We start from the raw sequence: 27070 nt of genomic DNA, 5'->3' as shown, positions 1-27070 counted from the left end.
GTATTATATAATACACATAAAATATTTATGGTCAAAGTTCGTAAGATTGACTTTAAAAATTTAAAAGTGGACAAGTTTAGTGGGACGGATGGAGAAATTTTTTTATAGAATAAATTTAAATTTTATAAACTAAGTTAGTTTTTTAATAAGATTTTTTTTATTAAATAGTAATAATTTTTTTATAAAATAATAAATTTTTTTATACAATAATATTATAATTTAAAAATACTATATAAGTACTATTTATAATTTTGTAAAACAATATTTTTAAAAATTTATACATATATATATTATTAATTTTTTTGTAAAATAATATTTTTTATTGAATAATATTAAACTTTACAAGCTAAAATTAGTTTTTTATATAAAATTGACTTTAATAAGTATTAATAAACTTTATAAGTATTAGTAATTTTTTATAAAATTTTAAACAGTTTTTAACTAATACGAAGTAATGATTAACAATATAATTAATAATGTAATAACAATTATTACTATTATAGTTTTAAAAATATAACAAATTTAACCGTAATAATAATTATAATAAACATAGTTTTGAATTTTTTTATAATAATTTTAATAATTAAAGAATAATTATAGAAGATTTAGTTTTATCAAAACTTGAATTTCAATGGAATTTCAAACTTTCCATAAAAAATGTGAAGGAATCTTGAATTTTATCATATGATAGAATTTGAAGGAATCCAATTCCAATTCCATACGAACCAAACAATTAATGGAATGGAATCTGAATTCCATTCTGCCAACCAAACATATGAAATGGAATTCATATTCCAATTACATCGAATTCTGCGAACCAAACACCCACTAATAAGTTTATATAAAGATTTGAGTGCGTGCTAAACGATTGACACAATTACTCAAGAATGGTGGGTTTAATTAATGGTGTCAAGAGGCTGAGTTAGTTTTTTCAAAACTTAACGAGACATTACCTAATCCACCTATTCTCACATTATGTGATTTCTCAAAAAAATTTACCATAGATGCATCCTTTAAGGGGAAGGGGGCAGTATTTATGTAGGAAGGCCATCCTACAACTATTATTAGCGTAGCTTATCGACAATAAAGTTTTCAGTCTATGACAAATATTATTATGGCTATTAAGCAGTGACATCACTATTTGACATGCACACAATTTGTAATCAAAACATATCATCAAAGCTTAAAACATTTGTTAGAACAAAAAATAGTCATTCCTCTTAAACAAAAATGGTTTTCTAAATTGTTAGAGCTCTAACTATGAAGTTTGTTAACAAAAAGAGCAGACAATGAAGTTGCAGATTCACTTTTAACGATATAGGGTATGTCACCTTTTAAAATGGGTCTAAGTAGCTAGTGTTAATGATGGTTTATGGGAAAAGACTAAGAATGATTGGCAAAGAGATGGAGAGTCGAAGGCACTTATTGATAAATTGGCACAAGGAATGGTGATCCCAACAGATCTAGGGCTGATCGGTTGCTAACTAGCTAGGAATAATTACTTGGTAATATCTAAAAATAAGGAATTGAGAAGAGTGTGTAGTTACTCTTATGGTAAACTACGACATAGACCATAAGATACAAGGATTTTGTTTTAAGTTGAATTAAAAGATACGGTAAAATACAAACACCCAATTACACTTGATTCAAAGCAATCACATGGATAAGTGTAATTGAGGATTTTGGAAATCCAAATGGCCGGGCAGAAAATAAAGATGTTTGAAGAAGCAAAAAATGACTTACGTTATTACAAAAAGATGGAAGATACAATTCGGTAAATGAAAAATCTCCGTAAGTGAGTTGGATAAAGTAATTGAGAATCAAAAAAGGATGATAGAGACTTTAAGATCAACTACGTAGTAAGTTAAATACTACCTAATTGAGCCGCTTAATTTGTTCCCTTCTTTGTTTTCTTCGAACACTTGAACATATCCATATCCTTGATCTTTTCATTTTTAGCTTTTATCATCATAGTGATAAATAAAAACAAAAGGTTATATATATATGAGAGAGGCCTTTAAGAACAAACAGGGAAAAATAAATGAGACAATATATATCCATGAAAAGTTATCACACTTATTAAATTGGGTCTAAGAATCATAACACAAAGTTAGATAAAACTTATCACGTGAAAGTAAAGGTTGGAAGGTGGGTCAAACTTGTCTTCTCATATTTTTTATGTGCCACTTTGTTGTTAAAATGTAAAGATCTACGGAATGTACTATTAAAAAAAAAAATTATTTTATTAATTTTACAAGGTGATCTAGTTTGACCGGTCCGGCCAATAAACTATCAAAAAGTTCGAACGACCGATCCGGTTTGTAAAACATTGATTTTGTGGAATCTAATCCCTGGTATAAGAAAATACATATTTGAAAACCGGGTTATGTTTGAAGAGATAGAAAATAGCCCCTTATTAATTCCCATAATTCCAGTAAACAAAATGTGTTAAATACCATGTCAAAAACAAATGCATTCTGCAAATTGGAAACTTTGTGTAGAAATTAGTACTCTACGCTCTAAAATCCATTGATCAACTCACCTTAACTCCTCATGTTTAACTTGATATGACCTCGTTAATAAAGAGCATTGTGCGTCCGAAGTGAAAGTGATCGCAATTCAATCATAGGGCTAAACTGTGTTTGATTAGTACCGGCTTTCGTTGAACTGAACAAGCGAAATGAGTTTTTTATTTAATGAGAATTGATTCGTATACCATAATTTTTTTTATCACACACAACCAAATATGCATGAAGTATAACACTCTAAAATGACTAAAAAACAAGTGTGCAAATTATCACCATTCTTAACGCTGGATAATTACACTTCAATATCAAGTATCAATTGGAGAATGTTCTGTTAGAATGAGAAGATTGAGGGGATTAGAAGAAATTGTGAATAAAAAGATATCGACTTTAACAGCAAGTAAAGGGATTTAGTTTCCAAATTAAAGTATAAACTTTCTGTATAAATAAAGGGTTAAACCATGTATTGTAATCATAAAATAACATTCACAAAGTAGTCTTTTAAATATACCTCGTATCAAAGGTGTTATAAGTTTTACAGTCTTATGTTATATTTTCTAGTCTTTTAAATATCTCTCGTATCAAAGGTGTTATAAGTTTTACAGTCTTATGTTATATTTTCTATATCAATTGTTAACATGTTCAACTTTTCAAGGTTTCAAGAGCTTATCCAAGGTTTAAAGAGTCCCATCCTCTTGCAACTTTTACCACTGTTGGCTTTTTCTATATTGTTTGAGTAAACATAAACTAGTTTTGATATTGCTTATTTTGTTGAAAAGTAAGACCATGTAGCAAAAAGCATCAAAATTGTCACAATGTTTTTCATTACGACCCCAACAACTTCATATTGGTTATATCTCTTATACATTAGTGCTACAAAATCCTCATCTTAACCGCTATATTTAGATGAAAAGTTAATCAATTCCAGGCTATCTTCAGTAAATTGCCTGACATTCTGTAGGTGTCGAAGTGTTGAACAACTGTTCGATGCAAACTCATGGTAAATTATCAAAAACTACACAATTCATGTTGGGTCTTGATGATGCCCAGCTTTATAATTAAGTCTGCAATTGCGGAATTGTAAGAGCTTAACATCCCATGAGTTACATCATCATTTCTTGCAAAACTGCAAACTGAAAAATCTTAACTCCAAAATTGTAGACAATACCAAACATCTAAAAGACAGGTTTAGCGCGATGGATTCAACATAAACAGTACAACACATTGAAAGGTTTTACAAAAACAAAAATGACAGATAAAGATTCAACGTTTCCCGCCGCCACCTCCAAGCTTGGGACCTTTAGCTTTAGGAACATTGCCACCCTTACCTTGAGTTTTCTGTTTTGATGCCACCTCGGCTTTCTTTGCTTTCTTTTCATCCTTAGTTTTCTTGATCCTTTCCTTGATCTCACTGAAATTTAGTAAACAAAGAGGAATAAATACTCAGGTCTAAAAATTGTAAAACAGGCGCATTCAAAACAATAACGAAAAGAACTTTAAGCATACCGAAGAGCAGCCTCCCTTGCAGCATCACGAACCTCAGGCTTCTCACTTCGTTTCTTCTGAATAACTTCTAATGTGGCACCAACAATAGCCCTTGAATATGGCTTCTTGGTAGCACGACGCCTCTTCTTTGCGGTTTCCTGAGCAATGTCCTGTAACATTTAAAAGAAAGTGAGCAAGGGAGCAAAATTGTTCAGATCATACAGAACACAAGACGAAAAACTAAACACCTAATAGGGACGCAACAGGTTCAAAACAAAACATTTACTTTCTTAATGTAACTCAAAACGGGCCAACCCAACAGCGTAACACATTTTCATCACTATCTTCAAACTTCTTAAACAAACAATGTACCAAATTCTGATTACAAAAACAAGTAAACTTAACATGAACCCCTTGAAAAGTTTTACACATTTCAATACACTTCCAATACGTTTCAATACATTCAGCTCGTTACCTTTTCACCCCTTCGCGATATATAAATAACACAAACCAACCGGTCTAAACGTAAATAAGTCGCAAATGCTACATCTACAATCCTTTAATTCTAAACAAAAACTCCAACCAAAACACATTAATTTAACTAACCTTTTTGTGTTGCTTTCGGTACATAGCAGTCCATGTGAGCTTTGAAGGCTTCAACTTATTATGAAAATACCTCTTACATTTCGAATTCGCAAACAAAAAAACCTGATAATCAATCACACAAATCCTTTAAGTCTATGACAAAAACATCAACCTTAAATCAATACGATTTCTACACGACAACCTTAACAACTAAATATAACAAATTCTAAATATGTAATGACAAAATAATAATAATAATAATAATAATAATATACCTGAGAATCTGATCTAATGAATCTAATACCCCTTCCTGGATATATCTTTTGGCCACTAAAACGGCACAGCTCAGTCCTATAAATAATATACAAAAAAATAAATTATCATGAATATATTTTTTGAAAAACAAACAGTTTCTAGTTTCAAATTAATTAACAAAATATGATATGATATATATATACGCACATATAAACATAAACATTTATGCTAAATCTAGTCTAGTAACATAGAAGCAAATATAATTAAGAAAAAAATAGAAATAATTAAAAAGTGAAGGAAATGAAGAACATACTTTAGAACCATGGTGATGACGTAAGCGGCGGCAGCGGGTAAGCTTGACGGAATGAAGGAAAGAAAGAAATAAACCCTAGAAATCTAAGTTGTTTGTGTGTGTGTGTGTGTGTGTATAGTTTCGTTTTTGTTTCTTTCCTTGAAGAATTAGATGTGACGTATTTAGCCCTTCTAGTTTCGTTTTTGTTTCTTTCTACGGCAAATTTATTTCACTTCTATTAAAAATACTCGTAGTTTGAAAAATTGTACTCGTAACCAGTAACATGAATATAGACTTGTCTTTACTCTTTAAACCCGTTTAGACATACGGATAGTATATGATAGCGATAATTTATAATAACTATTTATATTTATTTTGGTAATTTAAAGAAAATTTAAAATTGATTAATGATTGGCTAGTCAATTTATTAATGTAGATGTAGTTTTTGTAATAAGTGTAACAAATTACAACAAACAAAAACAAAATGCAAGTATGCAACACATTTTAATTCCGATTTCTCAAACCGGATAACAAGTTATCTAAAAATGGCTATAAATTGATACATAAAAATTGTAACTTAAAAAATGTATTTGCATATGTGCAAGTATACATCCATTTTCATTTATTGAAAAAAATATATATATATATATATTAGATCTCTTATAAAGTTATAAGCAATAGATTATTTTGAAATTGGATAAGCTTTTAGCTAAATCCATAGATATTTGAGTTTTGTTTGTGTAGTACATTTTATAGAGATCATTATAATTAATTAACCTAGTAATCCTTTTAATCATAGGATAAAACCACAAATCAATAGGGGTGATGAGAAAAGGATATTTAGTGGATTACACATATCAAATTTTTATACTATTATTAAGCTAAAATTTTAGAATGATCGGTCATTTTCTTATTTTATATTCATAGATTTTCATTCAAAGACTTTTATTATCACTATTTTGGCCCAACCCAAGTTGGCCAATAATCCAATATAAAGGCCCCAAGTCCATTTCAAATTTAGCTTTAGTACTTGGAAAGCCATCAATTGTCATTTCTGTCCTTACCTTCCTTCTAAAAAAATCATACAAAAGATTTAAACGACACTGATATTTGAAAATCAAAAGACACATCTTTAACTTCAATTTTAGGCTCGTCAAGTGGTGCAACTGAGCCTTAAATATTGTGTTACTTGTTTTTTTTTTTTTTTTTGAAAAGTCTTTACATATTGTGTTACTAGCTAGTATATACTAGGCACTGCTGTACAATTTTTATTTTATATAAAACTAGAATATGAACCCGTGTACTCGTGTAGGTAGTATAGTATTTGCGATAAATAATTGTAAGATGTTGTATCAAATGATCATCAGCATTTAAAACTTTTAATTAGTTCGATTATCCTGTATCTAATAATGTTTGACAAAGCCTAATGGATATAACGGCATCATTTTCTTAAGCGGTGATTGTTAATTTGTCATGGGTATAGGAAAAAAGACTTTCATAGGTACATGTCTCATCTTTGAACGGCCACTTCATAAACCTAGCTTTAATATTATCTTTATCTATAAGATATAAAATAGTTAAATAAACTAATGTTTTAAGTTTCTAAGGATATATTAGTCAATTTAGATCTAAAAATTTTACTCTCCATCCCGATTCAAATGTATAGTTTGGCATTAGGTCTTTTTTGTATAACTTTGACCGTCTAAATTTTTATTTGTGTTATGTGATGTTTGATGTAAAATATATTAATCCATTGAGTTTTAAATGTATTTTACATTAATATAATTTTTATCAAATATTATAAAACACAACTAGTAATATTAATGGTTAAAATGGCAGAAAAAAAACTTGGACAGCTCGACATTTAAATTGGGAGAAAAGAATAATCAAACAAACATTTACTTTTTGTAATTGTTACAATTTTTAAAAGATATTATAAATGTAATCGACTTTTCGTTTTGTTATATATAAGTAAATGTAATACACACCCTCACAGAAAAAGAGACGCAAGCATCAGGTAGATTAATTTAGCATTAAATGTACGTACACGTGGTAGTTGTGTTTTCATTCAACTACGAGTAACCACATCGACACATACAACAGTGAAGTTACGAAGTCTACTTTATGATCTGAAATGAACATGATTGGTGATTTGAAATATTGATCATGACAAAGCCAAGCAATATGAAATTGTTAATAGTGTGATATATCAACCAATGACTAGGAATGGCAATGGGTCGGGTTCGGGGAGGGTAGTATCAAACCCGAACCCGAACCCGATAAGGAATGTGCGATCCGAACCTGACCCGATATCCATCGGGGGTAAAATAATGTCACAAAATTCGACCAGATAAAAATAGTTATTTTTCAATAATTATTCTTATTTAATTTGAGAAATGATATTACATGCTCTTGATATTTTGAGAAATGGATATGCAAGTGTGGAATGTAGATACAAATTAGTTGATATAAGTGTGAAACATTATAATTACAAAGGTTAAATATAAATTCAAAACTAATACACTTATAAGTATATATATATAGTTATTGATATCGGGTCGGGTTGGGGTGGACATGCCTCACTCCCTGCCCCGAATAGGTTCGGGTATCGGGTTTTCCCGTTGGGTCGGGTTTTTTTTGCCATCCCTACCAATGACAAGGGGTTTTTCCCAATTATTTGTGTTTTCTCCTAAAGGTATTTGAGGATAATCGCATGATTGTAAAAGTTGATGCCGTTAGTGATCTAATTGCATTTTAAAAGAAAAATATCATCCAATGACAAAAACTTGTGATTTTGAGATTGTCTAAAAGATTAAGCATGGAAATTACCCTATAATTTTCTGATTAATTCATTTTTCTGAAGTTTGCTAATATATACCCTAAGGGCACATATAATTAACTAACATTAAATACATAGTATATTGTTATTAAAATTACCATTTTACATTAACTACATTAATTTTATACTCTCTACTTGATTTACCCTTATATTATTCTCTCTGTTGTAAAGAAAGAATATTATAGAGAACAAGAGAATAGATGGAAAGAAGAGATTCAACTTTCATTATCATTATAGGAGAGATATATATACACATATACAAGCTTGGAGTAGGCTCCAAGTAAATAGTAATATTGGAAAATGTATCTCCCTATAAACATCCATGATTCACTAATATATTTATCTATAATATAATACTCCCCCTTGGATGTTTATTGTACAATACGTTTAGAGTTGTTGCCTCATTAAAAACCTTGCCAGGAAAAAACCCAGTGGGACAAAACCATGGTCAAGGGAAAAAGAGTGCAACGCGTATTGTGTCTCCCCCTGATGACGATATCACTTCAGATCTTTAAGTTGATGCAATCCAATATCTTGAATTAACTTATTGAATGATAAGGCTCGAAGTTCCTTAATAAACAAATATGCATATCTCTATTCTTCTTTGATGTACCGTTCTTTAAGTTGAATAATACAAGCTGCATCACCTTTATACAAAATTGTTGGAGCGTTGTTACTTGAAGAAATATTTCAAGATCCACAAACATGTATGACATTCCTTTTTGGATGTCCTTTAGAAAGATTATGCCTCGTTAAAACCTTATTAGATAAAATCCAATGGGACAAAAAATCTAATGAAGGAAAAAGAGTACATAACTCATTTGATACGCTCGAAGATATTGCCTCGTTAAAAACCTTACCAGAAAAACCCATTGGGACAAAACATGGCTAAGGGAAAAAGAGTGCAATGCGTATCTTCTCCCCCTCATGATCACATCACTTAAATTAGTTGGTTGACAAAAATCAATATCACAAACCACCGTCAAATTTTATCATACTAAGTGTTTCGCCAAACAAATTTGATTATCTCATGAACCAACTTGCTATATGTTGATTTTTCCAAATGTGACTCACATATCCAATTTAGGATTTCAACATGCATCGTACATTTCATGTAATTACATACGCGTACTTCATAAGCTAAACTCTATCAACAACTTAAATTTAAATTATGCATGATTTCATACATGAGCAATCAATAACTATCAATGTTTTAACGAAACTTTTGAACCAATCCATTGTGATCATTATCTTTGAAAACCGAGGGGATTATTTCAATATCATGTGACCTCATAGCCATGAGCGTCACTTGTCCACAAAAAAATATAGCTTCCCCTTTTAGCTATTATGATGCTCAATAATATTGTTCTTAACATAGCAATTCGTAAATCAAGACTGTATTTGTCTTTTATCTTACACTCATTTCTAATAATTCAATTTGTATTGGATACTCTCTCGGAGTTCCATTGAAACGCATATCATATTTAAATCCAAATTTCTTTATGGAGTTTCATGAGCAATTATAGTGATTTCTATGGCACATTTCAATAAATACGCACTAAGGCGATCACATTCCAATTTCACATAGGTTTTTAAGCTTTTCAAACCACGAAACATGCTTCATGCATTTTATATCTCTCATTAAATCTTAATGCCAAATGAGCACTTTTCGTATTCTTTAGACGCAAATCAAATATCTTATCTTGCCAGAATTTCAATAGATCAATAGTTGCTTCCACCATATGACATTTTTTGTCCATAATCAATACAAGATCTGTTCAAACAATCTATGTGCCATATTTCCAATTTTCTCATTTAATATCCGAACACAGATCATCATGATATAATTTTCGCACTTGCAAGTGCTTGGACTTCATGTCCTAAAATACTAGCGTCTTTTCATCTTTAGCCAATTATTCATATCTTATCACTTATGATTGCATGCTTTCAAGATCCTCACCATTATACATACTTTTAACGCTATCATATTCAATCAATTTCAACGTCGTTTTTATTTATATTTTTGATTCCACAATTATCTAGACATGTCACAATTCATTGAGATCTCATTATTTCCAGGTACCTGGGGTTTCTCAAAACCTTCATGTATAGTTTCTCATCATCAATATCTTATAGGGTCTTTATACCTCGACTTTGACCATCTTAACTTTATGCTCCTTTTCTTTCGAGGTTTTTTATTTTTGGAATCGACTTTTCTATCACTCATTATCAATCAGAGCATAAGCAGTTAGCATTGCTGGCAATTACTAAATGTTCTGAATAAATTATCCCACAAATTTTAAGTTTATATTCATTGATGTGAGGATCTTTGATAATTCATTTTATTCAATTCAGCTGCTTTCCATCTTTTCCTAATGTTGGGAACATCTCCCCCTAATGTTGGGAAAACTACACGTCAATGAAAAACTTAAGCCATAAACAGATATTCTAATGATGGCTTTATTGAATACATACACCTTTTTCATGTTCCAACTCATACCCAAAACCACCATACTAATGTCTAGGTAATCAGACAGTTTCGAACTGAATCAAAGCATAAGCCTACACACTTCCAAGGTGCCTATTTTCCCAACATTATTTCCAACATTCTTTGAGGTCTCATCTTTGTGCATTGTGGTAGAGCAACTTAATTATATATTGCACATTAAAAACTCTTATGAGACATATGTAGTTTCTGACCATAAACCAATTTCAATGGGGAGAAACATTATTGACATGATGCGAGTTCATATTATTACATGTTAAATAACATGACATTTTTGCTCTCAAATATTCATTACAAAATCAATCATTATTGCCAATACAAAATGGAACATGCTCTCAATTTTATCAGATGAGCAATTGATCACGCAAACTTCATGTTGCGACTTTGATGACCCAGTTAGACAATGCATCGATTTTAAACACTAAATGGTCAATATGGACGATGTATAGACCTACTTAGATCTCATTTACATGTGTTCCATTAGTTTAAGCAATTCAATCCTTACTATACTTGGCATATATTTTATTATAGAGCAAATATGTACAATCCAAAAAATCAATTGAAGAACCCTATTGTTCTTTTACATATTTCGCATCATCATTGACCCGGGATGGTCCAATCGGTCATGCCAATTAATCAACCAATCAATGTCTATAAACTATCGTTTAGATTCACATGTGCTTTAATATAAGCCACATTCATTATCAAATCTCAAAACATTTTTATCTAAATGAGTCGGTATAAAACATCTTTGCAATATCTCAACCAAATGCATATAACTCATCTTATATATATATATATATATATATATATCATAGATAAACTAATCAGATCAACATTTTGCCATGATATATATAAATCATATCCACTATAGATAAAAAAAAATCAAAATGCATATTTTCCATGCAAATATTAAATGCACATTGAAACAAATTTAATCGGCGCTTATACCAATGTGTATTTCATTTACAAAAATTTTCAATTTCATAAGCATATAAAAACCTATTATGATCAAATATAAATCATGCATCATTTACAAGCAAACAAAAGCATATCATACTCAATCAATCAAACAATAATCTGTATATTATATACTCAAATATTACAGACTAATTCATATTATTACATCATCTATCGATCTCATCACTGATTTTCAAATAATAAGCATTTGATAAACCTTATAATTTTATATTGTTAAATCCTCTATAAATAAAACTTTAGACCTCACTATGATTATATAAACATAAAGTTAATTTCACTCTAATAAATAACATTCATATGGATATAATTTGAACTCCAGCAGATACCCTTTTCCATTTAAATAATAATCATTAATCTCTATTCTTTTATAACTAACAGGAGTACTCAAGTTCTATCTCCGTGCATATTATAATTCTAGCTTTAATGCTACGAGCTAATTAATCACAATATCTACAAGTAAAATACCGAAGGAACAAAAAGTTATGGCATGTATATTGGGTGATGATGCATAGTAGAGAATATGTATGTCGCTTTGTACTCAGAAAACTATAAACCATAACTTAATCAAAATAATTAAATCAAAACAATTGTATAAAGTTTCAAAACTCTATAGCTCTACAGAAGGAAAACAAGAATACTGCATACAATAATAAGCAGGCTATAGCTTGAAATATTTATACTTAAACAATATTTTGCTTACACCATATAAACTGGTAAGTGAAACCACATTAACTATAACTAATATTTTATTCAGATCATAATAATATATTATTAACTTGTGGTAGGAACATCAATTCTCATTATGAATAGAGAAGGAATATTTAATGTTAGTTTTTATTTTATTGATATTAATAATCTTTCTATTCCAGCACTATAGCCATTATTCCGTTTGTTGGTCTAAGCTCTTAACATACATGTTTTAAGCAAAAGCTACTAAGACATACAAGGAGAATTAGCCTAGCTTGAAAACCATTACACGTTTTAAATTCTTAACCAAACATCAAATAACAATAATTAACTAAAACATACATATTATTACAAAATGCCGTCCTGATTTTTAAAGTAACTTCATCGAAAATGATGAAAATAACCGCATCTAAGATAAACCCATATATTATTCATATTATCACATACCGTAGCTTATAAACAATAAAAAGCATCTTTCAGGCCAAAGCGAAAGTATACATATATTATCATGTGACAAATTGTCTTATTATAAAAAGATATAAAAACACACAAGGAAGATAAACTTTCAAAAATCACAATCAAATAAATATCATGTGACAGCGTTAATCTAATTTACTGTATTAATGAGAGATAATTGATCATAATTTTTTTTTTTACTATATTAAAGTAGCAATCCGTAAAAGCAAATACGCATGACAATTTTTTTTACTATATAATTCACTTTCATAATTGAAACCATTAAATAAGAAACACGACTTAATCTCAATAATCAATCTAGGGTGTCAGTGTCACAGCCTCAAGCTATTTTACTTATGATACTTAAAATGCTTTACCATGAAAGTTAACATCGGGCAAACATTAGTTTCAATTCAATGTAATGACATGAGATCCAAATTCCAAATATATACATATGCCTACTATGGATAACAACCATTGGGATTTTCTATTAAAAAAAACTCATGATATATATATAAACAATTTGCAATTAATCACTTAAATATTACTTATAAAATAACGTATCTCGGGTGTGATATTAGCTCTCAAGCCTTATGAATTCTTAAACACTTTGTCAATTGCGTAGATATTCAAACAATATAATTCCTTTAGATACAATAACATATAAAACAGAAAAACCACACATTCATGAAATTGTGTTAATTAAAATCCCCCTCTTTTTTTCTTTTTTAAATCAAGACAACAATCAAAATCTATATTATTCCTTCGTTCTTGCTTTTTCAAAAAAAAATACTCCATAAAAAAAAAACTAGCTAATTTTTAACATGATGATAAGCAACGCATCTTCATCCTAATCATATAATTAATGACCGATTTAGTGTAAAACTAAGAAAATTTGTACACACAGAACATAAAAAATAAAAACTTGAATTTTGGGCAGTTAAAATCTTCATGAAGCTTAACTGATCAACGAGAGTTTCATATCAATAAATCAAATTTATAAAGTCCTACATCATCAATTCCCTTTCGTGTTAAAGATGATTTAGCTCGTTTTTATTTCATTCAACCAATCATAAGATCGACCCATTAAAAGAAATTCTATTCTTTTGTAAATATACAACAATCTATAACAAATTTTAAACCAGATATTAAAATTTTAAAAGAGTTAAAAAAAAAAAAACTATTAATAGTCATGAGGGAATGTTGGTATTTTTAAAAAAATTGTCCGCCAAAGTTATTTAACAATTCTATACAATAATGATGAAAGATCTTTGAGAATAAGATACCTGATGGGTTACCTCTATTGATGATGTATGTTTAGTCGGTTAGGTATTGTGCTCTTAATTAATTCAATGCCGTAAAACTCAGATTTTGTAGAACAAAGTGCTGATAACGTGTTGTAAAGAAAGAATATTATAGAGAACAAGAGAGATGGAAAAAAGAGATTCAACTTTCATTATCATTATAGAAAAGATATATATACACATATATAAGTTTGGAGTGGCTCCAATAAATAGTAATATTGGAAAATGTATCTCCCTATAAACATCCATGATTCACTAATATATTTATCTATAATATAATACTCTCCTAATTTTCCCTTCTCTCCTAATTTTTCCTTCCACTCATAACAAATAATTATATCCTTTATTTTTTAAACCTATTCAAATTCTATTTTTATGGCACTACATTGCCGCCTAACTAGTTTACGTTCACATTCCTATTTGCCCCATTTTTATTAAACTACCATTGTATTTTTTTTATTTTTTATTTTTATTATTATTATTTTTTTTAAAACAGCCAATTCAATATATTATAAACTACCACTGTATTGAAGTATCCAATTCAATATAATATAAACACATTTGCTGTCATTTTCGCTCTAAATCAGTAGACCCAATCAATTTCTAAATGATGAATCGACATATTTGTTATCTCAAAAACAAAGAGACGACCTAAACAAAAGCCATTGAAAACCGAAAAAGAATTAGCGAGACAAGTAAAACGTTGCAGATTGTGTAAATCTTCTAGTCATAACTTTAGCACATGTCTAGACCAGGATGCTTTTGATGATGTTAATATTACTTAACAAGTGAGCAAAAAAGGAAGAGTTGATACGCACAAACCAATAGATTGCAAGTTTGCAACCCCGTCTTTCATTATAAGTGTTTTGTTTCTTTTGAATTTTAATGTTTCACTTTATAATAGTAAGCTCCATTTTGGCATTTTCTCTTTAAAGGGTTTGCTAAATACAACCCTTAGGGCTGTGTTTAAGGTGCATAAATTATTTGTATATTTACCATAAAATTCAGGTGTGAGTTTTTAATATGGAAGGTACAAGTTGTTTTATGCACGCTAATGACAGCCCTTTCCCAAGATTTAGAATGGGAAAATTAATGTCAACAACAATTTAGTTTAGGCGTGTTAAACTCTAATTAGTTTAATAAATATGGGCTACGGCAAATTAATATCATAAATAGAGAATTTGGATGGGTTCAAGAAATAAAGAATATAATCATTGAAGGAAAAAATTAGGAGGGAAAAATAAAGGCGGCTGGTATCCTGACCAGACTTTTGGTAATTAAACCAGACTATTTGCAACTATTATCACTGCAAATAATGATGTTTTTGTCCATATCCAACTATTTGCAGCGATTACTGACAGGGGGCCCGTTATTTTTTGTCAGGGCCGCACTATTTGCAGCGATCGCTGCAAATAGTAGGTGTGGTCGAGATACCAAAAAAGCTTGGTTGGGATACGGTGGGCGAAAATAAAAGGTTAAATTTGGTGGAAAGTATAAAATTAATGCAGTTAATGTGAAATGATAATTTTAATAAGAATATGTCAATATGCATTAACAGATATTCCAGTTAGTCTATATCAAGCAAAATGTTGATTCAAGCTGATTAGTTACTCCTTCATAATGTCATCTCTTTCACTAATGTCAAATATTAATGACGTGTCGGGTTCATTCAACTTATTCAAATGTGGTTTGGACCAAGTAAGTCTTATATATGGAACCATTTAGATTATGGCGTTGAATTCATTTTTTTTTGGAAATCTAGTAAGTTTTTTTGAAATACAAATTAGTAATTGAACTCTACATACCACTGCTCTTTGGTTCAAGGAGTACCATTCCTCAATTGCAGATGTTTTGTGATGCCACTTTTAAAGATTTTACCAGAAATAGATCATGGGTTTAAATCCGTCCTTAACTATATAGGGCGGTACCTAAAGATAGGTGCTCAATGAGCAATGTTGGTCCTTGAAGAACCACGGAATTATAATTGGTTTTCTACCTAGCTATCCAAAGCAAAAGGTGATTAAATCTAAAGCTAAGTGCGGCGGAATGCAGTCAACTAATCACCAAAAGTTATTGTGTGTACGAACTCTAGGTCAGCTTTATTGTATTCAGGAAACTTGAAATTATGTTTATTGTGAACATAAAACGGATGTGGGACCGGTTACTTCACATAAAACTTGTTTATTTTCATATATTTTTTTATTGTGTGCATAAACTAATCCCAAAAAGTTATTGTGTGCATGTCACGTAAGCAGTCAATGTGAAAGTGGTGACCGACTAACTTCTTACCCGGTAACTTTTGTTTATTATGGGACTCTTGAACAAGTTTCCTGCATACAATAAAGCCGACCTAGAGTTTGTGCACACAATAATTTTTCAGGATTAGTTAATTGCATTGCGGCACACTTAGCCCTTAAATCTAGTGTTGGATAAAAGGTGGGAAATATAATACGGTTACATATAGCCATATATGCTAGTGTTTTTAAAGGGATTGCCTCATGCAATCCAAAAATTCCACTTCTAATTCTCAATTCGAGTAGGAGAAATATATATTAATGGTAGATATACCGATTAACTCATATAAAAACAAAACGATAAATTATGGTATTGGAGAAAAATGATACTATTAATATTTGTGTTTATCAAAATGAGAACAAATGAGTGGAGATATCCTCAAGATCAATTTAATAACATCTCCTTAAATTAAAATCGAAGTGTCATGATTTTACCAAATCAAGTTAGGAAACTTTAAAAAGTTCTCACTCCAAGATGGATTTGAAGGATGAAATTGAATAATTTGTCAAATTTTTGCAGGACATGAAATGAGAAAATCTTAAATTATGAGTTTTTTTCCAAATTAGTATAATGAGAAAACTTATTTACCAATTTAATTAGTATAGTTTTAAAATTATTTACCAAATTAGTATAATTTAATGTTTTTATTTGCAAATGGATATCATATGCTCTCTTAAACAACTAACATTAGAGCTGCATAAGTTTTTTTGATACCTCAAGGCTTCTAAATAGGTAAATGTAAATCATGTCGTGTTAAAGTTTTTATAACATACCCTTATTCTACCATGGACTCCATTTTAATCATCCTTTCGTAGTTATATGCACCTGCACACTAAGAATTGAAACGAATGTATTAAAACCGTTAACATAGTTTTCTCCTAGATATTTCCCTGCTCCCCACACTAATACAAAATAAAGTAATAGAGACCGGTGTTTTGGTTAATAGAGACCTGTTTTACAACTGGTCTCTATGGCTAGTGGTCTCTCACATAGAGACCAGTTGTCAACCGGTCTCTAAATCTTATATAAAGACCTGTTAGATAGATACAAACCGATCTCTATACTATATTTTTTTATAAAAAAAATAATTAATAATCAACCAATATTTATCTAAACTAATTCACACATCCAAACAATCTCACTGACCCAATCTTCTAAACAATACAAAATTACAATCACTTATAAAAATTATACACACTGATATTTTGATATGCTTTTATAATGTAAACAAAAGTAAGAAATCAAACATAAACTAGATAATAATGTGAAAAAATATGTACACTTCAAAATAAGAATCTACTACAATAAAACCAATAAGTCGAAGATCCACAAATGAGAAAGTAAGTCTTACACTTCTTGTGCCATATTTTCTCATGGATGCTTAGCCAAAAATCAAAGAGAGTATTAACACTTCAAATCGTTCCTACAAAATCCAAAAGGAATAAAATTAAAATTAGATTGGTGTATATATGGCATATGATAACATCAAATGGTATAGGTCAAACTAACCACTTTTTGTTCATGTACTATCATCCACCAAAAGATAGAGATACTTTTTCTCCAACTATGCAATGTAACTCTCAATCTTGACCAACTAGATCTAAAATATCACAAGATGTGAATACAAAATAATTACAATCTTAAAATTAGTCATATATAATATAAAATAAAATATGTAAAGAAACAAAAATAAAATAAAATAAAAATACATGATGTGGTGGATTGCTGTGGTGGAGATGACAAGGTGGTAGTTGGTGCAGCCATGGATGGTTGTGATTCACCGCAAAACCCTAGTACCAAAAGCTTAGCTCTTATTTCTTGTCAAAACCATAACAACTATCTTAGATCTGGTTGAAAAAAAACAAAATCCATGATTTGTAAAGATAAAAAAGAGAGGATGGAAACAAGATCTACAATTTGTTGTAGGTGGGAGTTGAGGTTAGGGGAAGTGATGGATGGGAGTTGATTTCTAGAGAAAAGTTAAAGGAAATAATAGATTGTTATATTGTTAGACATGAGAAATACGGAATATCTAGTTATACAAAATATGAATACATCGAGACCACTTTCTTGTAAAAAATATGGTCTTTAAGTTTAGAGACCAGTTTTTCTATACTCAAGTGGTCTTTCTATTTAAGTTAGTCTCGCCGTAACCATCTCTTGAATTCTCAAAACATCTGTTGCTCCATCCCCTAGTCAAGACCCGGAAGGTAGACCGTTGCTGTAATCATAACCATCGGAATCGGGCTTGTGAAGGAGAGGCAATAGCAGCCCTCTCTGAAACTTAAAGATTCTACTCACGTTCACTTTAAGAGGTGGTTTAAGGAGTTTATAGGTTTGCATCAACCGGACTCTATACTTTTATAGGTTTAGAGACCATATTTTTAAATAATAACCGGTCTCTATTCATAAAACCGGTCTCTGTTGTTGTAAATTTGTAGTAGTGCGAAAAGTCTCGCAATCACACGACAAGTAAACCTACCAATCAAAACCCCATGACGAATCACGACACCTAGAAAACACAATCCCAATTCAAACTCGATGTTCTCCTGCAACGAATTAAGCAATGTATTGCACACATCAACCAAAAACAACTCATTAATTTCCGTCTAAACATCTAACAAGATTATAACTTCTAAACTTTATAAACACAAGCCATTTTCGCAACACCAACAATCAAACAACTTCTAAACACTTTCTTGAACTATTAAAGTTTAAATGAACAACTTGATCAGATGGGTTGTTTTTAAGCAGTGAATCCAATATGGGTTTTGAAAGATTAACAAAACCATGGCTAATTAACAAATGGGTCATTTTGCATGGTATATAAAGATTTGGTTCAATTGATGTGTTTTTATTGACTATTTAAGGAAATCAAGGCTTATATTTATATTTGAGGTTGGTTTGCTGTTGGTTTTTCACGTAGATGACGATACCGGCCTTTAAAACGATTAATGTTGTTCGCTTAAACTCATTCTAGCAATAACATGATTTTGATTTTCATACATACTTAATATATTGTTGATAGCAAATAAGCAAGTAAATTAAAGTTTCAAGCAAAATTTTAGATAAAATATTGAATTATACTAATTTGGTAAATAATTTTAAAACTATAGTAATTTGGTAAATAAATTTCCTCATTATACTAGTTTGAGAAAAAACTCTCAAATTATTACAAATATAAAGAAAGAAATAAACTGTTCAGTACCGTCTTTTGTGGGTTTTGAGACCCGATACCTCAACGATGTATGAAAAAGTTAAGATATAGACAGACCTAATCTCTACTTAAATAGAGAGATTACTTCCATTTTCTACCTAAATGGTAGAAAAAAACCCTCAACTTTTGCAAAGGATGAGAATGGACCCATGTCCTTCAAATCCGATTTCTCTTTCATAGTTTGTTAGACTATCCTTTGCTAGTAAATAAAGGGGGAAATAAATATGGTGCAATTATAAGTAAAAAAAAGAAAAAAACTATTATATTTATGTATATAGTTTGGGAGTGAAAATGTAAGTTGTTTAAAACCCTTGTGATACCTAACCTTTAAGATATTAACTGTAACAATGTTGAGCCTATAAGAGCATGCTTAAAGAGAAAAAGAAAAGGATATGTGAATAGAGATAACTAATTGGTAAAATATTAAGGTATACAGGTGAAAAGAAAGAAAGAAAAGGAGACGATGATGAAAAAAGTGAAATTGACGTGACATAAATAATTTAAATAAAAAGGGTGAACGTTTAATAAATGGTTTAAAGAAACAATCTTGCGATTCTTAATATGTTTTCATTAATATGTTTTCATTATTATCTTGTAAACCATTCAACCAATTCTTTTTGTATTTTATCGATTCTCAACAACTTCATTAGATGTATATATTTCTTTAATGATCATCAACTTTTAAACTTTTCCGTTTGTTCGTTTTCGGTTAAGTTTATATACTAGAGTTCTAGAATATATGGTTATTCTTCATTACATTTCATGATTTTCAATATTTCATGTTTTTGGAAAGATAAATTTTGTAATTCGGTAGTCATTCGGAGAAAGTGAGTTTTTACATAAGGACATGGTCCGTACGTGTAAGAATGATAAAGAAAATTGTGTTATTAAAAACTAGATGGGTGTCCGTGCGTTGCAGCAGTACCATTTAAAATGCGATGGTTAAGTGTGACGGTGATGGATAGAGAAAGCGATGGTCGGGATGTCGGTGATGATGGACATCTGTCACACTGGACAATGATAGTATGAAAAAAAAAAAGAGACAAAGAAGTGGTATGAAGTGAATGTGTTACTTATTTTGGGGTTAGGGGTAATTTTGGAGTATTGTAAAAAGCGCTTAAATTCTTAAATCTAATTCTTTTTATAAAGATTTATAGATTTATATAGACAATAAAGAAAATTTGTTTTTAAGAGTTAGATTCATTTGGGCTTAAAAATAGGCTTTTTATCATTGTCTCGCTGTGTTTATTCGGTCTGAACCAGACAAGCCCAGCTTGATGTTCCGTTTGGTAAAATCGAAAATGAGTATGTATTTTTAGTTTTTAACGGTTCCTGTACATTTAAAGTCTGAATTCTGCAACGAATTTTAATACGCAAAGCCTTTGACATACTAGATCATATATTCATACCATGAAGTTTAAAGATTGTTGTTTTCGATCGGTATGGCTCAATTGGAACCTCTCCATACTTAGAAGTTTAGAAATTGTTATTTTTGTTTCGTTGAACTTTGGCACCTTTAATTAGTTATGTCTAATTTAGACCTACATAATGGGTTTAGACTTTGGAGACAGAATTGTTATCAAGCAGCATGGTTGAATCAGTGGTAAACATCCTTTCCTTTGAAGATAGAGGTCATGGGTTCGATCCTCATTCCATGCAAAGGTCTGCCTACATCTTAACCTCCCTCATACACCGTCAAGGTATTGAGGCTCAAAACCCGCAGAAGGCGGCACTGAGCAATTACCCACTTACTTACTATAATGGGTTTAGACTTTGGAGGTATATATTTAAACTTTAGTACCTATTAATTAGTTATAAAATTTATCTACGCATAAATATATGGATTTTAAATCTGAACCTAATATTTTGACCAACAGCTTTAGATGCTGGAGGTCTCAAGTTCGAGATATAGAAGGACATTTGAGGGAATATCACAAGAAAGTCCTCCAGTGAAGCATGTGTATGCAACGTTTTATCTCAATTAAATGTCGTGCCTTCGGGCGGTTTGGTTGAGAGTTTTTCCTCCTATTAGGTATTGAAGGTGAGAGGACTCTCTAGCGCGGACCCGGTTAAAACAATGTAAGTTGGATCCCCTGTTGCGAACAAATGATCCACACCTTTTAAAAAAATATATTTTGATTTAAAATCTCTATTTATGTTACCAATTTGGAATTTTTGGGAAAAATTAATTTTTAGAACCATTGACGGTGATGAATGTTTCTTTTTCTGTAATTATGCTTTAAAAACATGTTTATTTTCCTAATTGACTGTATTTTGTTTTGAAATCTAGTTGATTTGTAATTATTAGATTAATTTTTTAATATTTTTATTGAAGTACTTATATATTCAAAATTACTTTTATGATGTGTATACTTTGATGTTAGTTTGTATAAATTAGAACTCAAAATTTTATTTATTGTATGTAGTTGATACTATTTTTTAATGGAATGTATTTTCAATTTAACTATTTTTGTTATATTGAGTCAAATTTAGTAGCATTTTTGTAAATATGCTAAACTTGAAAGACCCAAATTGGTTCAATCGCCCGATCCAACCAGTTGAAGCCGATTTTCACCTCAATTCATTTGTTAAAAATAAAAAATGGTTCTCAAACATTAGGTTTATGTCCATTGATTACAGGTGATATTATTTTAACCTTTTAAATCAACTATTTCTTATCAACACATGCATCTTTAAACTAGATATTTTACCTCGCGCGATGCGCGGCTAGTTAAAAAGGTTATTTTATGCATTAATAGATAGCTATTCTATACACTTATTATGTTGAAATTGATTATGTTATAGTTAATGGTCAATTTCTGGATTACTCTGGTCATTTTTTGTCTTTTCTGACATGTCGATATCACAGTCATTAAACCTACTATAGTGATTACACACCAACATTTAACCTAAGATATTTTGATATCATCAACAAATCAAACGTAAATCGATAATGTAGCATGATATCTATATATTCATCAAACGAAATAATATATACAAAGTAAAAAAACTAAACATGACAAAAATTTAGTCATATAAAATACACATAAATACAATACGAATAAGTAAAAAACTAATAAGATAAATAAGAGAAAATCATTATAGTTTTTGCTTTCAGTTATGCTGAAAAGATGGAGAAAAAACCTTATGTAGTGACGGGAAAAAATAATCCTAAACACAATTAGAAAATAAAGTATTTTATCTCCAACAATCAAGAAATTCATTCGTAAAACTCAAAATAACTACTATTATCATTATAAAATAGACATTTTTTGTGGCTAGAATAACCAATTTTGGTTAAGGTTTCGGTCAAGAGAACGAAAGAGAAACAACAAAATTGTTTGGTCGTGTATAACCTAATAATATTTTTAAATAAATTTTAAAAATTGATATAGTCTTCAAAGTTGTATATATTTTAATAAATAATATTATTTATGTCAAATATTATTGCCAAATTAATAGATGTATTGGACGTCTTCTTATATCTTAATATGGGTTTTGAGTTTTTTTTTTAATTTTGTGTATATAGTTTTGATTTAATATTTTATGTTATATTTAATAAAATAAATTACATGGTTTGAGAATAAATAGAGGTTATAAGATAAATATTGTAAAAAAAGTATGGAGATGTCACGTAGGATACAATCCTATGTGACAATGTTTAAAGCTAGCTTTAGGTTGAAAGAAGGGTTTAAAAGGCTATGATTTTTATTGTTTTAATATATATATATATATATATCGGTATACGGCAGAAGAATAACTTTATAAATTAAAAACCAATTGAAAAATACTTTATGATTATGATAAATTAACAACGAAGAAAACTGTGAAACATAATATATGTATAGATAGATTATTATAAAGGGCTATGTAATTTGAGGTGTACGTGTTGAACGTAATATATATAGTTTGATTATGAAGTGTATATAGTAAATAGAAAATGAAGAAAAAAAAAAGAGAAAGAAAAGGTAATAAAATATCATTGATTATGAGTCATTAATTATGAAGTGTTTATAGTTAAAATAAAAAAGTTAAAAAATGTCATGCAATGTTAGTCGTGATTTTTTATATATGTTTGATTTATATAAATATAAATTATATATATATATATGCTTTTTCTATATGCCATATTTAAAATATATGTATAATTATATTATATTATTTAATGAAAATCTATTAGTGTGAAAAAAATATGGAGGTGGCACGTATGATAAATCCTATGTGGCATGTTTAGAGATAATTTTAATTTGAGGTGGATGGCTAAGTCATGATAACTATTATTTTATTATGTATATAGATATAGATTTGTCGTTAATTATCTGTCAAAAATCTATGGCTCACGATCTGTCGGAACTTAGTCACTATAACATTTCCGACGAATTGTTTCTAACATCTTTAAATAAAACTTCCCACATATTATTCGACATATATTTACATTGGTAACTTTTATGTTCGTAGGAAAAATTTGTCGGAAAGTAGTTTCCCATTAGGGTTTCTCCGACGTTGATAATCCATCAGAATCCTTTCAGTAAAGGGCTTTACTGACATATTTCCAACAGGATTATCCATCGGAATATCTCCTTTTTCTCGTAAGGGATTAAGTCGAAGGTATATGTTAACCCATTTATTTTTAATCATTAAATGTTGAATGTATTAAGTGGCTGAATGTATAGATAATGTCTATGATTACATGATAGGTTTTCATATTTTTGAAAATCATGATCATATATTGACGGTTTAACTTTTCTCTAAGTAATTAGATCTATTTATTTTAAATGTTATCATTTCTAAATATCCATTAATGAGTTTATAACAGTTATATTTTTCGAATCTCTTTAACTTGAATAAGGTTTTACTGCTTTTTTTTTTTACTTTTTTATTTTGCTTCTACCAATCATAAAAAGAACTAACATTAACATGAGCTTTATAAAACATAAATATGTCAATAGTTGTATAAATGAACACCCATGTATCATACGAGACATTAATCTAAATACAATTAAATTGTGAGTTCTGTTTCATTATTATTGACTGACCAAATATATGACATATTGTAGTTTATTTTTATTTATTATTTTTTTCGATAAGACTTCAATACATTCAGGCATTAGTTTCTTGATAGATTCAACTTCATTCATAATTATTTTGCAAATCAAGTAAATCATTAATCTCGTCGACCGCCAGTCGAGATCTTTCCTATCTTCTTGATGACATCAAACTCCGATCCTTTCCTTTACTTGGATCTCAAATAGGCATATATAATAGAAAGGAAAATGATTGATCAACTTAAAAAAATAACCTAATAATCAACCTAAACACATGATGATAACATTTGGCATAATCAAAGGAAGAAATTGAGAAAGAATAAATGGATTACACTAAAATCAAATTTGTAACCCATTGTGTTTCATTTTTATTTTTTTGTAGCTTTGTACATTTACTAGCATCTTGCTTGTTATTATTAAATACAAATTGTCGTTCAAAAGCGAAAAAGCCCAACATTGATCCAAGCGATGATGTTATACAATGGCCAATGATGTGTAGACCCTATTAATAAAATATTACGAGTAATATGAAAATTTTGAATGTTAAAAAAAAATGGCTATGATCTATGTCTCCTATTTATTAATAATTTTCAATACCAATACATTCTTGTGTAACTAATAATAATAATTGCATTTTTTTAATGATAAAGATCATAGCCTTTTCTCTCCTTTATAATTGATTTAAATAACAGATTAATGATCTTATTTAATTTGTTCTTCTTAGCTACTCTTTATAAATTTTTCTTTTCGAAAGTGGTAATTTTAAAAGTTGTTTTTTCTATTATACATGATGACTCGATCGCCGATTTACATGATAGAAGTTAATAATTAATACGGCTTAGATGTACAGTAACATTTATGATATTTTACATGACTTTCATATGACTTTATTTTTAAGGGAAAAACAATAATCTACGTCAAAACAAATTAAAAATGGACTGACCAAGCAAAGATCAAGTAAAGATGCTGGAAATATTAAGAATTAGTACATCATACATCATGTGTCATTATGTATTGATACAACAAAGATAGCATTATTGGATTGAGTGATTTACACACCTCTTGCTTATATAGACAAAAGTTGAGAATTTAATCATCATTCTATGCAAAGGCCGAAAGCTTTTTATCATATAACTGAAACCTAAAACCAACCTCTTTGACTTAAAATAAGTAAGATTATGTAAATTCCAACATCCTCATATACTATACCCAAAACTCGTGTTTATTCTTACTCTTATAAGTACATGATACAAATCATGAAAACAAAAACAATTACATTCTAAGATATCAAAATGCAACCGCTTTTCCCAACCAAATTAAACCGTTGTATCTTCGTCGATTACTTTGAGCCATATAGTTTTGAACATGTGGAGTCCCTAAAATCTTATAAATTGTGTTTATTTAAATCTTTTTTTTCTTTCTTGTATTAAGATTTTGTCATACAAATCAAACTTTTTATTAGACGTATATGAATATCCATCTAAAAAATTTTTGCAACTTTCTATTTTCAAACTTTCAAAACTTAAAACAAAACATATGATCGATAATCTTCATAAAATTACAAAGTATATAATATATTGACCGTTTTATTTATGGTTTTAATTGCAATAATGACATGCAAGAAAAAAAAATACCAAATACGGTAATTAATCAAAAAATCAAAAACAAAATCAAACACGCGCAACCTTCGCCCCCACGCGTCTGAAATCAATCCTTTTGGGCGGACATCTCGAACCAGTATATCTTTTCTTTAATTTAATTTTTTTTTCCCCTTTAATTTTACTACACCATATCATATGCGACCCCCACCCCAACCCATCATTTATATGCCTGCCCATTCACACACACACATAGTACGTACTCACTCTTTCATGGCCGCCAATATTCTTACAACTTTTTAATATTTAGTGTTTTTTTATATTTAATTTTTTACCTTCCCCATATATATCATCATCAAGATTAATTTCTTCTGTCTACTGTAAATTTTGTTAATTGTAAGTTAGCTTTAATTGTTAATCATTTGATGATGATAGATCCCTTTTTCTATTTCTGAGTACATATTACTATTTTACTTTCTGTATTTTTATATTTTTATGTTATTATTATTTATATTTATATATCTGATCTCAAGAAAGAAAAGAAAAAAAAAAAGAATTCAAGGAGGGGAGGTCCACAAATCTGAAACTTTGTATCTATGTGCAATGTTGCATTATTTTATTATTTTGTTTGGTTAATAAAAAAAACAATAACTATTAAAAAAACAATAAAAGATTCCAAACATTTTTTGTATTTCTTTTCTTTGTGATATCCTAGAGTCAACTGGTCTTGTTTTCTACTATAGAGTTATTTGTGTAAGTTAGCCAAAAAGTCAAATTGGATTCTTTCAATTTTTACCCTTTTTTAGTGCTTTTTTTCACAAAGACATATGCAATCTTTTTCAAAGGCAATAATTATGTATTTCTTTTGGTACATATAAAAAAAATGGGGCCATTTACACAGATGACAGCTAAACAGTCAACTTCTCTCTCTCTCTAATATTGTGTCAGAATTTTTTTTAGGGTTTTGAGAGTGAGGAATTAAGGCAAGAGAGTAAGGGTT

At 29.4% G+C, this 27070-nt stretch overlaps 1 protein-coding gene and 1 long non-coding RNA gene across 2 annotated transcripts; both read right to left on the bottom strand.

The window, feature by feature from the left end:
* Positions 1–3639: 3639 nt before the first annotated feature.
* Positions 3640–5274, bottom strand: LOC122579220 (60S ribosomal protein L24-like). The gene is made up of 5 exons (XM_043751343.1): positions 5164–5274; positions 4871–4946; positions 4617–4718; positions 4032–4180; positions 3640–3936 (listed from the first exon to the last, which is right to left on the bottom strand). Exons 1-5 carry the CDS (start codon positions 5172–5174, stop codon positions 3789–3791), a joined length of 486 nt encoding a protein of 161 aa, XP_043607278.1. The 5' UTR covers positions 5175–5274; the 3' UTR covers positions 3640–3788.
* A 3293-nt stretch (positions 5275–8567) lies between these two features.
* On the bottom strand, positions 8568–17591 carry LOC122599780. The gene is made up of 3 exons (XR_006323946.1): positions 17562–17591; positions 16984–17042; positions 8568–8628 (listed from the first exon to the last, which is right to left on the bottom strand). It is a non-coding gene; the product is annotated as an uncharacterized LOC122599780 (long non-coding RNA).
* Between the last annotated feature and the right edge of the window lie 9479 nt (positions 17592–27070).

The sequence above is a fragment of the Erigeron canadensis genome, chromosome 1, assembly GCF_010389155.1.
Source record: "Erigeron canadensis isolate Cc75 chromosome 1, C_canadensis_v1, whole genome shotgun sequence".
Lineage (NCBI taxonomy): Eukaryota > Viridiplantae > Streptophyta > Magnoliopsida > Asterales > Asteraceae > Erigeron > Erigeron canadensis.
This window is presented reverse-complemented; position numbering and strand designations above follow the sequence as displayed.

Coding starts and splice junctions, on each gene's coding strand:
- LOC122579220 (XM_043751343.1), bottom strand. Junction 4,719..4,870: donor TCATTAGATCAGATTCTCAG/GTATATTATTAT, acceptor ATTGATTATCAG/GTTTTTTTGTTTGCGAATTC. Junction 4,181..4,616: donor ACCGAAAGCAACACAAAAAG/GTTAGTTAAATT, acceptor TAAATGTTACAG/GACATTGCTCAGGAAACCGC.